The 17695-nt window shown below is 36.9% G+C and overlaps 1 protein-coding gene across 3 annotated transcripts; it reads left to right on the forward strand.

The window, feature by feature from the left end:
- Nucleotides 1-5775: 5775 nt before the first annotated feature.
- Nucleotides 5776-9068, forward strand: LOC149025388 (bHLH transcription factor RHL1-like). 3 transcript variants are annotated; one of them, XM_089145615.1, is made up of 8 exons: nucleotides 5776-6004; nucleotides 6153-6823; nucleotides 6962-7060; nucleotides 7148-7309; nucleotides 7549-7614; nucleotides 7951-8016; nucleotides 8138-8206; nucleotides 8589-9068. In XM_089145615.1, exons 2-8 carry the CDS (start codon nucleotides 6200-6202, stop codon nucleotides 9024-9026), a joined length of 1524 nt encoding a protein of 507 aa, XP_089001741.1. In that variant the 5' UTR covers nucleotides 5776-6004; nucleotides 6153-6199; the 3' UTR covers nucleotides 9027-9068. The 3 variants fall into 3 exon arrangements, with proteins under 3 accessions (XP_089001741.1, XP_089001740.1, XP_089001742.1); XM_089145614.1 differs by having other exon boundaries at nucleotides 6183-6823; XM_089145616.1 differs by having other exon boundaries at nucleotides 6183-6823; nucleotides 8610-9068.
- Nucleotides 9069-17695: the final 8627 nt, after the last annotated feature.

A 17695-nucleotide genomic window follows, 5' to 3' on the forward strand; every position in this document is an offset into this window, starting at 1 on the left:
ATCACGTTAAATCTTGGGGTTCTTTGTATGAATGTTTATGAAAAATTTAACAATTGAAATATTTCATCTCAGGCCAAAGCAGCAAAGAAAGCTTTTCTGATGAATTGGTAGCTCAACCTGGTGAAGTCACTGAGAAAATAGATTAAGATCATATATGGAACATTTAATCTCGAGTTCACTAAATAATTCAAATCTAATGAACCGGCCCAAAGACCCCACGATTGTTTGTTCTCAAATGCTAACTAGGAGGAGGAGGACTACTTCATAATTGTTGAAGCAACTAATTTATTCTGTGGGTATTTTTAATCCTTTTTGGATTACTAATGTAATACATCATTAATAATCCAAAAATTAATTAAGTTTTAAGAATGTCTTATCATTCAGTTATTTGTCCAAAAACCTGAAATCAAGGTCTTGATTCCTGAAGGCTTTTGAAAGTATGATGACCTTTCATACCTCAATCATACATATATTTTAAACCAATAGTTTTTTTTTTTTTGGTAATGAAACCAGTAGTTAATTAATTTAATTAGGGCATGACATCTAAGATTACACTTATTAATCAAAAGCTACTTTCTCTTAATGGATATTCTTATTATTAGCATGACCGCACTTAAGCTCTTCTTAATTGGCTACAACATCTCATTTAAATAGATATATTTTCTTGGACTTCTGCCATATCACTCATAGCATGGATATCTCAATGGACCAAATTTTATATTTTGAAATTCTTAATTTGCAATTGAGGCCTTGAAGTTGTAATAGATAAAGAATTATCAGCTCTTTTTTTTACAATTTTTCATTTCAAAACCAATTTAAAAATGATGTGTGGAACGCACTTGGGTTGCAAAAATTGACTAGAATTTTCTTTTTTCCTGACAATGGCAAATTTAAGAGACAGGAAGTAGATTGATATGAAGCAATAGTTTAATCTGGAATAGTGATTTCATTGTAGTGAAGCAAATGTGGAAATATTTTTCTGTTAGCATAGCTTATTTCTATCTCTATTCATATAAATAGGATAAGCATACTAAAGAATCATAAAGAATAAAGCTAATTTATAATATGATGGATATATATATATCCTTATGAAGGTTCCATCTTATTGAGAAAGTAAGATGAGCATGCTAGAGTTTATATATTTAAGGCTTTCTCCTAACACCTCTATAAGATCAGTATGAGGGCATTAATGTATCGATGATGTGTAAAGATTGAGTCTCTTAACAGGAAAAGTGGAGATGTGATTGGTGGAAGACAATGACATATACCTACATGTTTGGCCACGACAAATTAAGAGGTTTCTTAATGTTAATTCTACTGTTCAACATTCTCTTTCCATCTCTCTCTCTCTATCTCTCCTGCATTTTGTTAGATCTTAAATTTCAAATGTCAATGACATAAATTAAGAAACACTATAATGCATGATAAACAATATACAATGGGTACTTAAAGTCAGGGAGATGGATGTGGACAAACCAAGCTCTGGATCAAAATGGGAATTTATGCCCTAAAAAATCTTGATTAATATTGCAGGTGTGTTTCAGGCCAATCTTGAATATGCATAAAATGCAAAGTAAGCAAATCAGGAGATGAACGAACCTCTTATCAGGTACAGACTCAGAGAAAGAGAGACAACCCCACCAGTATCTACACGTCCTCAACCTTAAGGCTCTCTCCTTTTGCTAAAAGGGAACTTAATCAAACTCGAATACCAAAGAAACAATGTCATCTAATGTTATCCTGGAAAACCCATTTTGATATAAATATTTGTTAACATGGAAGAAGATCATATTATCATTGACCCAACACTCCTAATGTTCAAATTGAAATGATGAGTATATTCTCATACACATACACATGACTTTACTTTGTAAGTTTCCAGTTTGGTTACAGACAGAAGTGTTTAAGTTTCTCTGTAAAACCCTCAAATGTTCCTTACAAAAGGTACAAGATGATGTCCTTTTGGATTCTTTGATGGTCTTTCATATATGTTTGTATTATTGCACTCTATCTACTTCACTGTCATCAAAATAATGATGCATAGCTTAACTGTTTGTTAGCTAGCTAGCTAGATTCATTTTCCACTTGTTATGGCTACATGTTTGGTTCCACTGAGCTAGCTAGCTCTCTTTAATTGCTAAGACAACCATTACAGTAACCAGCATGCTTGATTGAAGAAACCTGAAAACTTATCTTGAAGTTAGAGGACAATACACATTAAAGAAGGATTCATTTTCATTTTGGGTTATTGTTTTCTTAGAGTATATATTTATATATAAGATGGGAATGGTTTGCATGGGAAGGTTTTTATTTTATATATTTTTTGTGGTTGGCATGTGATATACACTGTAGCATCCTTCAATGCATGAATAAGACAATGAGATATGCTGTTTTGGAATTCCAGGAGGAATTAAAGATCTTCTGACGATCATGGCTGCCTCTTTGACTAATTAAAGGACATCCATTAATGTCCCATGACTATCATACACCCCAGATGCTTCTTTGAATTCAAATCTGACACTCAATTTGAGTGTAAGATATTAACTCTTCCATTGATCTCATGATCATGACCTTAAGAATACCAATTTGAATGTGACGTGCCATGATAAGGAATTCAACTCCGGTCAAGAATTATCTCTCCTTCATCAAATGACCATTGAACCCCTTTAAGATAACACTCGATTTGTATGAGTAAATTAATGTTAATTGATTTGGTTATATTTATCATGATCTAAATAGTTAAATGGGTGAGCCATCTTATTTTTTTATTTTTATAGTAAAAAGAAGATTTATTTATGAAAGCTTACACCCTATCTAACAACAATGGCCAAGGAAGGAGTTAAACGAGAAACATGAGAAAGAAATCAACCAAACAATTAATCACACATAAATAATAAGAAATTTAACCAAGCTAGTTCGACCTAGATGCCTGGAGAATTTTAAATCTCTCTATTTCATCACACAATTTTCAATGGATTAGAGAATTTATTGTAAAGTAGATGACTAAAGCATTCAACTTTGAGAATTATATAGACGATTGCATCGCCCCCCCCCCCACCAAAATCACTCAACTAAAGTTAACGCGTGTTACTGAAAACACTCTTTTGATCAATTGCATCAGCCACCTTATCTTTTGTTTTGGCTCTTCTTCTTCTTCTTTTCTTTTTCTGGTTGTGTTTCATAAAGAACCTCGCAAGTGTGTGCTCTTCCTCCCTTGAAGCAAACCTTTCACAATCATCTGATCCTGCAATTTCTTTTTGGGTTTTGGGTTTTGGGTTTTTGATTTTAGATAGTGAGAAGCAGGCTTGGAACTTACAAAATAATTAAGCCTTGATGTTGCAAAGGTTCATAGGTTGCACAGGCTTGCAGCCCTGTGTAAATTTATTGGGCACATTAATTAAAAAATTGGGTTGGTAACATAAGATACGTTTAGGGAATAAACCAATCTGTTTAGATAGGAAGAAGTGGCATCATTTTGGAATTTTCATGTCTCTTCATTTTGTGAATCTTGGAAAAGATATCAAAGAAAGAGGGGAAGGTCATCTGTACCCTTTTGCATGTCTCTGAAAACATATGGGCAATGGGAATTGAATTGCGTTTAATGTGAGGAGTTGTTTCTAAATAATCACACCCTTTTCTAATCTTCATGTACTTTGGGGTTTTTAAAATAGTTGATTAGGTTTTGGAATTGGGTGCTAAAATGTGTATGACTCAATATTTAAGTTTGTGTTGAATATGGAAATCGCATGTGATTTTTTATTTATTTTATGTTCAGTGTTATGGACATTTGTTGGTTTTGAGTTAAGATCCTAACGTCAGGTAGAAGATTATGTTCCTTGCATACTTTTTAACTATTTATTTAGGAGGAAAGTTCATTTTTTTGTCTCTCTTATCAATGCATAGAAGTGATAGGTCTTCTCCTAGTCCTAAATGTGTGGCGTGAAGGGAGTACAGTAGTCTATCCTTTGCATTAGAAAATTAAGACTTTGTAAATGCAGGGGAATTCGGATCTTCTACACTTTGTAAATACAGAGTGCTTCCCCATGGCTTCCTGACCCACCAAAAAAAAATCAGCTTGTTGGTCACCATTTGCTTTCTTCCTTTTTTTTTCCGGGGCCCAGGCGAGGGGGGGGGGGGGGGTGGGGTGGTTGGTAACGAATGACTTACAATTTTTTTTAAATTTTTTTATATTTTTTTCTTTCTAAAAAGTGTTTTTCACCGTGGGCCCCACTCAAATGTAGGGTTGGTAGAGTGATAAGATTGATTTAACAACATAAGGGAGGAATTCATTTAAAATGACTGGAAATGGCTTTATAGGGGCTCCAAGGTTGTGGGTGAAAGGGTAAGATCACGACCAAAGTTTCAACTCCGAGGATATAATCAATGTGCATGCAAGCTACCCTGATGAACCTCAGACACCAAAAAGAAAAAAAATTCAGACTTTGTTGCAAGTTGCAAGTCAACCATTTGAACTTTTAGATATTACGTACCATTTTTATTTCTAGAGTTCTAAGAGGAATTGAGGGTAAAGGCAATCCTAAAACTCAATGTTGACCCTTAATATACATTATCAAACATTTTATTTATTTATTTGTTTTTGTCATGTATTGCAAGCCATAGTTATAAAAAAACCAGGTTTTTGTCTTAAAAAAGACTTCAAAATTGAAAGAGATTGTTAAAATGTTCAACAAATTGTTTTTGATAGTACGATTATAGTTGAATAATCAAGTTCCAAGTTGATTAAAAATTTTAGAAACACCATCAACAGTCTTGTGGAGTTTGTCGAAGTAAGAAAATGACATTGATTGAGTCATTAATCATTTGAATTAAGCAAGACTAATTGTTTTTACTGGAGTTCTTACCAACTTGACAAGTCCTAATTGTTTACTAAGACAACATAAAGCCAAAATTACATTAAAATTGAGTTGAATAAATCAATATTTATTTATAACAAATGAATCGGTAATGCAGCCGGGTCAGTACTCAGTAGTGAAGTGATTGGATCGGCATAAAATCGACCCGATGGGGATGACTTCAGCAATCCGTGACCCGATACTTTAGGGCAAGCCACGTGTCATTCAGTAGACATCATTGTGGAGTTGACAAAAGTAATCCGTCATTTCACGATTCTGATTGCCCATCATCTCACTTTGCTGTGAGATCAGAACCGTTGTTTTCTGAGCCAGCCAATGATTGGTTTTCATTTCTCACCATCTTTTTCTACCTCATCTTTGCTTTTCCTTATCGCTTTAAAAAAGTCTATCTTTTTTTCCAAGGTAAAAGGTAAAGAGGTAAAGGGTAAAATAATACCTATTTACCCATTAAGCCATTAAAGGTAAAATAATACCACATAACCGGAGTTAATCAGTTACTAATTATCATTCGGTAACGTCCAATCATTTACGCCTCACTTTTTCTCACCCTTTTTTTTTCTTTCCAAAATTCGAAATTTAAATAGTTTTCACACTACCTCCTCAATAAAATCCGGAACCTTTTGAGAGTAGATTAACGGTTAAAATTTAAGAAGGTACCGAATTTCAGATTATTACTAATTAATTAGATAGATTAGAAAAGCTAGGTGAAGGGTAATTTAGTAATTAGAGGGTGCTTCCAAAACGAACCCTAACCGGACCGGCCGACCAAGTAGTAAAGTTTAACCATAGTAAGGTCAACACGGTGGTGAACCCGAGGCGACTCTGAGTCGCTCGAGAAAATGGTGATTGAAGAGAGTATTTAATGAATTGCGGAGCAAAGCCTACAAATAATGAAGTTTGCTTTTGGAATTTATTAAATTTGATGAGAAGCGACGGAGATCCGAATTCCCGAAACCCTATAAAAATGAGATGCTATCCTCTCTCTCTCTCCAGCAATCTTTCTTGTTTTTAAGTTTCGACTTTCATTCAACTGCAGGAATGAGATAAAAAACACAACACGGATTCTTATGACCACAGCTTCGGTTATAAGTAGTCTTCAGATCTTCTGAAACTGGAAATTTTGGAAAAAGGTGAGTGAGTTAGCAGCGAGTCTTCTATCTTTCACCTTCCTTTTCTTTCTTTCTTTCTACTGGTTTTCTAAGCGTTTCAAAGAAATTAAAAGCAAACCCGTTTCTTTCGTCTACTTCTTCCCTTTGTTTTACTTTTTGTTATCTGTAGATCTGTGTTGAACTTCCCGTCAATTTGCAGAGAGGAGTAGTCAATTCATGCAGTCTTGCACCGGGGAAATGCAAGAGCTTCAGAACGGTGGTCAACAGCAGCAGATCGCAAACTCTCAGATGCATCAGGTTCAGGGCTCTCACTATGATCATCCTCCCTCTCACGATGATTTCCTCGAGCAAATGCTGTCTACTATTCCTTCCTCCTGGCCCGAGCTACCTGGAAACCCTAAGTCTCCTTGGGACCTCAACCCCCAAAACCCTAACTCCGGCGCCGCCTCTAACAACAACGCTTCCGCAAATGGTGGCAGTCAGAAGCTCTTCAACATCCCAATCGGCGGTTCCAGCAGCAACAAACCGTCCGAGGATCAGTCGGCCTCGGAAAACCTTCACTACCCCTTCGACGAGTCCACTCTCCTAGCGTCTCGGCTCAGGCAGCACCAGATAAGTGGGAATTCTCCGACTGGGAAAACGATGATGCTTCAGCAACAGCTGCTTCTCTCTAGGGGACTCGGTGGTGGCATGGCGAGATCGCCGACCTCAGCTGCTGGCGCCGCCGAGCAAGGGCTTCTCCCGCTTCCGTTAACCCTAGGCAGTGCTGATTCTTCTGATTCACGACTCCTTGTCGATCGATCTCGCGACGATGTTGTCGACGGTTCCTTCAAATCTCCAGTGAGTGGTTGTTTACTTGTTCCATCAATCAAAACACTTTTTACTCGGGTGTGGGAGTTCAACTTAACAAAACACTTTTTCACTTGTGCGAGTTTAACTTATCTGACGAATTTTGTTTTCTTTTGATTTTAATTTTAGACTGGAGAGAGTCCAATTCAAGGTCTTTTCAACGGATTCACCGGATCTCTGCCTCGAGCTGCTCAGGGGGCAAACCAACAGCATTTCCACCACGCACAGGTGCTTATTTCATCCTCTCCTATCTGGGTTTTTTTTCTCGCAACTTTGCAGATTTCTCATTATTTTCTTTAATTTTGATTGCATTAGAACGGGTCTGCCATTTCGGCCCAAAGCTTCGGTGCTCCGGTGATGAACCAAGCTGCTCCGGCTGCAGGCACAACCAGCGCCGGAAATGGCTCGGCTCAGCCCAGGCAGAGAGTCAGGGCTAGGAGAGGCCAAGCAACCGATCCTCACAGCATTGCTGAAAGAGTAAGTCCACAGAATTAAAATTAATTCTGCTTTTCTGTTTGTATCTGAGCTTTTATTATTCTTTATGAGTTTGGTTCAGGTGACCGGTTAGGTTTCTGCAGACTCCAACTTCTATGTTTCTATTCTATTTGTTTCCTAACCCAACAACCCCCCAAAAAAAAAAAAAAAAAAAAGAATTCTATTCGTTTTTGTTTATTGTTTTTTTAATTTCTGACGATGAATTCGTTTTGCCTGGCCAGTTACGGAGGGAAAGAATCGCAGAGAGAATGAAAGCTCTGCAAGAACTGGTACCCAATGCCAACAAGGTAGGTCTCTGAGTCTCTGTGCCTGTGGGATTTTTCTGTCATTTCACTTCCGGTCCTTATCTTGATATCATCAGCTTTAATGGAGTTAATAGTATTATTATCGTTAAAAAAAAGCACAGCAAAGAAAAGGAGAGTGGGCGATTAGTGTCGTTCAGTTCCGTAATGGAATCATTTTCTGTGCCTAAACGAAAGCAGAACTGCGATAAAGATGTTCTGACATTTTTGTTTCCTGAGAAAGGATAGTCAAATAGGTCATTGCACTGTTTATTATCTCGTTTATTTAATTTCCTGGAAGAAGCACTAATGGGTTCTGGTTCAATTTATATTGTCGGGAAGACGGACAAGGCTTCCATGCTTGATGAAATCATAGACTATGTGAAATTCCTGCAACTCCAAGTCAAGGCAAATATCTCCAGACCTTCCTTCCTTCCTTGTTACTTCATTGACTAGTTTGAATTTGATTATGTAATTTCGCTGATCACCAGAATGTTTTTCTCTCTCTTCCTTGGTAAATTTGTGTCAGGTGCTGAGCATGAGCAGATTGGGTGGTGCATCAGCTGTTGCTCCCATGGTAGCCGATATGTCCTCAGATGTAAGTTTCCGCGTAACTATTTCTGGTAGTGGTGGTGTTGGTGAGAGAGTTATGGGGTTGGAAATTTTCTAAAGAGCCACTCATTAGTGTCGTAGTTTTTTTTTTTTCTTTCTTCTTTCCTGAATTCATTCTTAGTCAGAGCAAAACGACAAGGGGATCTCACGCGTGCTTGCCTGCTTTTGGGATTCCAAATATGCCCTGCTAGCCTTTGCTCCCAGTCCCTCTTGTCCTTTCCTGTCCTTTTAACTTTAGCAGTTGTGCTTGCTTTTGTCTTTCTCTCTGGTTGGCCTGCCCTGGCCTGGCCTTTCCAGTAGAGTTACGTTACCACGTTCTTTAATTTATAATTAATAATGCTGGGGTTGGGGTTTTGTAATCTGATCAGGGACGTGGTGACTGTATCCAGGCCGGCGGCGGTGGTGGAATAGGACGAGGCGTTAACGGTAACCAGACGGCTCCGTCAAACGACAGCATATCGGTGACGGAGCACCAGGTGGCGAAGCTGATGGAGGAGGACATGGGTTCCGCCATGCAATATCTGCAAGGGAAGGGTCTCTGCCTTATGCCAATCTCTCTCGCCACAGCCATTTCCACCGCCACTTGTCACTCCAGGAATCCTGCGGCTGGCTCCGCAGCCCACGCCCATCTCAACGGCAGCAACAATAACAATGGCAATGGTAACAGCCACCCTCTACTCTCGTCGTCAAACGTTGACGGGCCTCCGTCGCCGAGTTTATCGGTGTTGACCGTTCAGTCGGCGAATATGGGTAACGGTGCTGGTGACGCGGCCGTCAAAGATGCCACGTCTGTGTCGAAGCCGTGACGGAAGAGATGAACGAAGAAGAAGGGGGCCCCACAAACAGGTGGAATGCCACTACTATATTATTATAACTATATATTTCTGTATTTTCTATGTTCTGCCGTTCCCGTTGCCGTTGGTTGGTTGGTTAGCAGGGCCCACTGGGATAAAGAAACAAAGGAGATTTAAAAGGGCAAAACAGTCAAAAAGACAGTGGACGCAGAGGCAGAAGTCGCCCAGTCGTCAAGTCTAGGGGAATAAGGAGGTCATTTTCTTTGGTTTGACGCCATATTTGCTTAGACTTGGCTAAAGCTGAAGCTATCATCACATACAACCAACTGCCTAACCTGAATCAGCATCTATCTCTTTTGATGTTTTCCATCTTTTTCAATGGTCTTTTCCATTCTCTCTATATAGTAGGTTTTCTTTTCTCTCTCTCTCCAACCACTGTTCATTGATTTTTCATTTTAATATTTTCCTTCTTTTATTTAGTAATCTTTGAAATTCTATGAGAATTTTCTGATGTGATAATGATGTATTATCAAGTTTTATGTCAATAAATTAAGGAAGAAAGTTATTAGATATCGTGATGGTAATATTAGGTGATCAGCAACTGGAACTCCTTTAGATGGGACTCACTTTTGGTAGATTCCCTTTAAATGGTTCACATATATTAGACACACTAGCCTCGTTTTCATGGTAAAAATTATATTAAAGCAATAAAGCATTCACAATTTTCAACCATCCGTGATAAAGCACTGGTTTCACAACTTGTCATGTTAATTGGCAACAAAGGATTGATTCTTTATTGTTCATATATACAACTCTAGAATCTAGTAGTTACTCTTATTATTCGTATGCATCTCATGTATGTTTATTCTAGTGTGATTAACAAACAGTTCAATTTTGTCTTGTAAAGGTAAAAGAAGATATTGGACTTCTGAAAATTTGTGAAGGAGCTCAAACTGTTGGGGTAATTGTATTACAAATTATTTAAACACACAAAAAAAAATTAACATGGGGGGGGGTTTTTAAGGGTTGGTAAAAAAAAAAAAAAAAAAAAAAACCCTTTTCCCCCCCCCCCCCCCCCCCCCCCCACCCCCCCCCCCCCCACAAATACATCTTGATATATGATACAGAGGAGAAAAAAATTTGACTAGAAAACTCACAATAGATGGAAGACAGTGACGGCATAAGTAAGAGAACTAGGGAAGAGATCCGACTCAAGAGAGTAGTCAATTCCTTACCTAATGAACTGAATGAGCCAAGAGTGTAAGTCAATTCGTTTTGCCTATTTAAAGGAAATCAATCCAGTAATCCATTTAGGACAAAAATCGAAAAATGGTTTGGTATCTTATGTATAAGATTGGTTATAGAATCAAAGATAAGTATGGTGTGTCAAAATAAAAAAGTTGTTCCCAGAGCAATTTGCTGCAATATGGAACACCAAACACAATCGGCTCTTCCACTCTAGCCATTTCAGGTCACCCAAATCAAGAATTACACCCACCTCCATCAATGCTCTTGTTGTTGCTAGTTTGGTCTCCTCTCCTCCAAGACTTCTCTAAGTCTTTATGCTTCATAGGGATCTGCATCCTGTCCAAGCAAAATCCTTAAGAGATTTCCTGAACATTCAGGCCCATCCTCTACTTCTCTTCTTTCAGTCCTCTGCAAAAGCTCCTTAACCACAGATTCACCTACGAAATCTGGGTTCCTCCTCTTAGCCCTCAATAGAATATCTAAAGCCTTCTTAACCTCTTCACTCCTTTGCTGTCCAGATTGAGGAGAACTCCCTTGCTGCTACTGGAACCTGGGATTCAGATACGGATTCCTGTTCATTTGTTTGTGCTAGAGGGAACCCCAATCTGCTGCCAAATGTAGAAGAATTAATGGAGCTTGAAGCATTCAAAGACTGTTCCTTGGTGGCTTTAACAGTAGGGCTGGAGAAGCAAGCTTCTCTCAGGAATATCTCAAAATTTTTGCAGAACAAGAAGAGATATCTACAACAGTTTCTGAAACAAAATTAAAGAAACCCACCAAAACTAAATCGTCTCTATCACCAGCCGTACTTAAGATCCATCATCTTCCAATAAGAGCCTTAGAGACGTCTCATACACAAAACACAAACTGGGACAGCCTATTCATCTTTCTTTGGGTAATTTTCATCTAGACCCCCGAGGTTTTTAATGCCATTTTAATTATGAACTTTGCATCTGCCTCCTTTGTAGTATGGAAAAATCATTTAGGCCTTATAGCACTTGAACACCTCTTCTTTCTCAATTTAATTTTTATTTAAAAAGCACAAAGACCAAAAAATTGAATTTTCATTAGATATATTTGTCAAATTTGTTACTGAAAACCTTTCAGACATTGTTTATTATAGGAATATTTTGAAAATAAACAATGACTTAACTATTTTCACTGATAAATTTGATAAATATATCCAATGAAAATCTAATTTCCCCGTGTGCTCAATGAGAAATGTTAATAACCAGGCACGGATTGAAGGTCTCTGTGGAACCGCACATGGTAAGTGTTGATTAATTTCATTTCTTCTTTCCCTTCCCTTTCTTCCCCCTTTTTTTTTTTTCTCAAAAAAAAAAAAAAAAATTAAATTAATAAAATTCTTTCGATCTAGGATTTGAGTATATGTGTTTTAAGACCTCTATTTTGAGGTGTGAGTGTAATTTGCCCTTAAATCAAAACCAGTTTACCTCTATTTCTCTCTGAGGCTCTCTTGCTCACCTCTTTCAAAGCCACAAGAAGTAATCTTCGAAGTAGGACATTGGGCAGGTTTTAATACTTCCCACCAATAGACAAATTCGAACTTTCGTGGAAGATTCATCATCATTTCTTGACAATAACAACCATTGGATCTCTCTTATTTACCTCTTTATCTTTCTTTTTTTATTTTCTTATTTATTAATTATTATTATTATTTTTTTATAATACTATTACATGGACTACATGCACACCAATCAGGAATGCAGAGAAAATTCAAATTGCAATAGAAAACCAGGTGATCCTCTCCATCCATCTCGCTCCCTCTTTTCTTCTCACCTCAACCAAGAGGAGCCACGTGTAGAGTTGTGAGAATGGATCGAGGTTTTTGGAGTGAAACAAAGAGAAAACACAGGAATTTATGAAAAAATGAGAATGAAAGTTAATACAAAAAAACCCTTAATCATCGATATGAACATCAAGAGCTGTCTTATAATAAAATTAATTGTTGTTGATATCTTCTTTTCTGTTCATTCTTCAATAACCCAAGGTCAGAGAATGAAGAGACAAGAGGGCCGCCCTATGGAGAATGTGGTCAGAAATCCATTATAGAGTCTCACCATAACGACTGAATTGATTATCTTCATGAACAAAATCATCACAACCCCCCCCCCCCTTTTCTTTTCTATTGCAAATTTTCGATTATTATATGATGATTTATTCACTTTCCATATATATATATATAGAAAGAGATAGACTAGAAATGACATCTCTTATGTCAATGACACCAAAAGGATATTAAGTGTATGAAATTGGGATATAGATGGAATATAATGAAATAGGGCCCCTTTGAGGTTCCTATGAAATGAGGCATGGAATGGAGTGACTATGAAGAAGTTCTGGGAGTTATGAAGGAAGCTTTAGGTTCATATCGATCGTGGGTTGAGAACGGGAATTGAAATCTATAAGATCAAATCTCCCGTTGTTCCTCAGTAGCTTAGTGGTAGAGCGGTCGGCTATTAACCGACTGGTTGAACTTTATTTATTATTCCTGAATTCATTTTTCTTTTCACTTTTTCATTATTATTGATGGGTGTCAAATCCACCAAAGATAATCCTTCTCTCAATTGAATTTGTAATAGTAGTGAGTATGGTCGAATCCACAGAGATTAGTGAAGATTTATTCCTTGATAAAAATTGGGGGGGGGGGTTTTGAATAAAAAAACTAAATAAAAATAAACGGATGCAATAATTAACAAGAAAATCAAAATAATAAAAGCTTTCAATCAAGATTTAATTTCAATATTGATTCCCTCAATTGATCATTGACTTAAAAACAAAAACTTTAATTTTAGGTAGATTGGTTATGATCATTGAGGATCAGTCCTCTAACAACTAATATTTCCCTACTTTATCGACAACCTTCGGATCTGTCATTTGAATTATTTCCTAATTAATAAACATAACATTCGGATCTGTCCTTTGAGTTATGTCTATTAATTGCATAAAAAATGAAAGACCCAATCCCTAGTCAGTAAACCCGAAAAAACCTTGTTTATTTAAACTAGGACATACATTCTTATAGCAAACTCTCCAAGGCATTGATTACCCATTCGAGCATGCTATTTGTCACTTATGTGAAAACAATAAAAATTATTCTAATTGACTAGGTATTGTATTAACCATCAAACAATAGATCTCTTGTCTAAGGATTAATACAATAACATAATAAATATGGAAAATACATAAATATTTGAGAATTAAAGAAAACTAATAATCCGAAGTCTCACAATTGCGAAAATCAAACTTCCATTAATCTTGATCGAAAGATGAAATTAGTTAGACATGGAAAAGAAAAATAAATAAATGAAAAATAGAAAACATTGTGCCGTTCTTCCTCAAAACTGTGGCTTCATCTTGCTGAAGCTTGTGTGCCTCAATCTTTGAAAATGCATTCCTTCTTAGAGGAGATTCTTGTCAATTCTACATCATTTCTAATTTTGTTATTTCTATTGTTCACTTTAGCAATGCAATTCTTCTCAATTTAGTTGTTTCCTTTCTTTCTCCTTGTCCATTTAATTATTTCCATCTTCCTCTTTGCCAATGCAATGATTTCTAATTTAGTCACTTTCCAATTCAGCTTCTTCTTTAAATGTCTGATCGCAAGAGAGAACAATATATTTACTTGTTGAATTAAGACATTTCATGAAAATCCTTCTGATTTAGAGAAAATCCTTATGATTTGGACAAAATAAAATATCTAGCTTTGGACATAATTAAATCATCCATCTTAATTTGGACATGATTATTTGATTTGATTTAAATATGGTAATATGGTTGTAATCATTCTTTTTATGGATTTGATATCCAAAATGCCATAAATCTGTCAATATTCAAATAAAACAACCAATTAATCTCTTTAAAATACAAAAAATTTGATATAATATTAATGCAATTAAGTGACCTATCAATTATGGGTACCTAAAATAATATAGTATTAGGCCTGAGCTCCCTATTCATCTTACCTAATGAACTCAACAGCTTGAACTCCTAACCATCTTAAACCCTATTATTATTCTTCTGGCAATTTTTTTCTCTTCCTATACACGCATCTGTTCATAACCTCTCCTCTGTTTTTTTTTCTTCTTTTTCTTTCTTTCTTTAAACAGTTCAGAGAACCGCAGTACATAAAAATATTTAATATTTATCTAATTATCTCCAGAAAAAAACGTGAGAATGATTGATTTTTTTTTCTTACAAATGTTAACAGAAGAGATGGAGGATTTTTTTTTTTAGTAAACGGAAGAGAATGGAGAGCTGAGAGAGGAGATCTAGGAGAGAATCATGGGGAGAACGTGGGACTAAAAGGGAACGTGGGTAAGAGAAAGTGGGGGCCCACTTATTGATAATATTAATTTTGTCCACGTAGGCAGGCTGCTACGAATTTCGATAGCCAAACCTTTCAATCTTTTGGACTCAGCGAGAGAATTCTCTTCGAGAAAGGTAGGGTAGAGTTGGGGAACTGGGCCCTCCGTGGACTTTTAGATCATCTTCTCCATAAATTAGACAAAACAATTGGGTCCATCAATCAGTAATGGCCCATAGTCAACGCCTCCCCAATTTTTTGTTGACTTAATCTACAACTAGCCAAACTCGTCAAAACAAATTTCGTGATAATTTTACTTTATTAAATCCTAATTTCTGTAGTATTAAAATTATAGATAAAATGGACCATTTTCATTCTGGTCCAATGAGCTCAACGTGGCCTTTTTTTTAAAATTTTATTTTTGAAAAATTCAACTTCAGTTAATGCCACACCAAAATATGTTATTTATTTATTATTTTTTCCATTGACTATATTTTTTTGGGTGAATTGATGACTTAATACATAAATAATACCAAAACCATAAGATCCGCATCCAAGATCATATTTAAAAAAAACCATATATGTGAGATTCTTCTCAAATTGAGCTCAATCAATTTTGTGATAAATTTGTGAAGCCAATGGATAGGTGTCATCTGTAGTGTTTCTTTCATGACCCTAATACTAGTAGAAGTAAGTTAGATAGAAAAAAGAATAATCTCTAGCTTCCAGATTAGAGGGATTTTGATTTATCTAGGAAACAAGATTGAAAATTTGATTTTTCAGATTTTGATACATAAATCACCGATTGCAAGCACAATCACCCATAAATATCTTGAATTTATCATGTTTGCATCTCTGATCTATCTGTACCTGAATAAGATTTTTGCCTAGTGTTGTCATACCCAGAATAAACGAATGGTGGGTTCAGCCGGCCCAACCAGAGACGGTCTGCGGTGAACCAACCGTATCGACCAAAACAGCGGGATGAATGCAGCGGCTGAGATTGCACCACGTAAACCTGAATGAATGTCTTAGATTAGACCCCATGGAGTAACTTGGAGGAATCAATCTCCTGCCAAGATTGATCACTTAGAAGCAGCGGCCAACCAGATCCGACAAGGTTCTTTCACCGAGGTAATTCAATTTGTTCATTCTTGAATCTCTACAACTAGAGCCTTTTTCTTCTCGTTGTGCGACGTATTTGACTTGATTGTCAGAGACGGCCCTTGACCAACTATGGTCGACCTCTTTATTTGCTGGTATCTAAATGCAACACCTGGTACTTTTTATGACTCTAATTGTTGTTTTCAATAAAATCTTCTTTCTGCATGGGTGCGGTATTGGTGGACTGGGCTTCCAAGTCCTTCTTAAATGTATTTGGTTAAAATAATTTAATCTTTCATTTTAAGGATTGGACCTAACAGTCGTTAGCCTAAACTTTTTATATGGGCCTAAAACTGCAATTGTATTGGGCCAAAAGACACATAGGACAACAACCTTTACATAGCAAAGTCCTTTAAACGCCAAATGACTGAGACAACTAAATACTGATTCGCTCAACCACAGACTAGTACCATGTACTTCAAGACCATGGCGAGGAATCTAGGGTTAACGTCTCTGATGGAGCCAATCTAGCTAACTGCATAAAGGGTGATATGCCCCTGAAAGGAAAGGAGCCATGATCTACAGCCTAAGATTGGTAGACTAGCGGCATAGATTAGGTAGTCAATGGCCCGAATAGGAAAGGTAATGCACTACTGTTGTCACTTACGCTCTCGAGTGATCTTACTTCAGGCTTCCACTTCAGGCTTCCACTGTTATGTTTGGACTGACTTGATCATTGGAGGCAACTTCAATACCTACCCAAGGTCTCTTTTGTGAGTGTAGGTCAACCAACTTGATCAGGACATGTAGACAGATTCTGAACGCAGCAGGATGCAAATTCCATTTCAAAGCTTAGCCACAACAACCACCCCTGCGTTTCACATTCACTTAGATTTCATTTTCTTCCTTACTAGCAGCAACAGAAGATTTTTCTTCAGTTTTTGGACATACCATACCAATAATAGCAGCAGCAACAATCACAATCCCCCACCCACCCCCAAAGCGAAAATTTTCTTTTAGACTCTCTCACAGTTTCTTGCTTTGGAGTGACCTTGGCTTCCTCCTCTTGCTTCACAGTTAACGTCGTTGTTACTCCACATGGTGCGGAATAGGATCCGCAATAACTCTTCCTTTCCATCTTTTAGAGAAATATGGGATAGAAATATCACAAGTGGAAATGGAGACTGGATGTTGATGCTTTCAGGTGTATTACTACGTCGTTTTCTTTAAAACTTTATTCGCCTCCACCACTGTCTGCCAAAGGGTTACAACGAATAGTCTCATAGGACACAAAAAGCCCCAGCGAAAGTTGTTCTTCATATTTTTGTTATACATTAATTGATCTAAACACAAAGTATTTATAGAAAGAAAGAGCTCGTTTCGTAATGAGGAGGTACCTTTTTGAGGAGAGGTACCTATTTTAGGGGGGGGGTACCCATTAGCAGAGAGGGACTTATTTTGAGGGGGTACCTCTTTATATAGACACATCCATACAATGTCAAATCTAAGCCATCGAATCGTTCGGCCGTACGATTTCATGGTGCAGATTGATCAGACGTATCAACGTCAATATTCCTTTTTTACGGCTAGATTATTCATGCTAATTTAACCATTAGATCTACTTCATACAAATGCATTATTTTATTATATATAAAATAATACAACATTCCCCCACCATTTTGAATATAATAAAACTCACAAAACAACCCTAGAAATCAAATGCATAAATGAAAGGTGTCTATCAACAACCTCTACTAAGCCGACACGAATTAAAGGCTATGTATATATTCCAGCATCATGAGTGCCTTAGAGCTCAAGCCCAAAGTTGAATAGGAGCGGCCTCACTTCATGCACTCACTTAGGTAGACTTATCAGAAATGCCTTTTAATGCAACACCTCAACAAAAATTGCTATAAGTCTATTAAGAGTTTATTAAGACTTCAAATTAGCAACTCACTCTGCACCTCAACATTTTACAGGTACCAAGCACTTACCCTTGGGA

The sequence above is a fragment of the Hakea prostrata genome, chromosome 2 (assembly GCF_041222555.1).
Source record: "Hakea prostrata isolate BN-2017 chromosome 2, UWA_Hpros_2, whole genome shotgun sequence".
In the NCBI taxonomy this organism is placed as follows: domain Eukaryota; kingdom Viridiplantae; phylum Streptophyta; class Magnoliopsida; order Proteales; family Proteaceae; genus Hakea; species Hakea prostrata.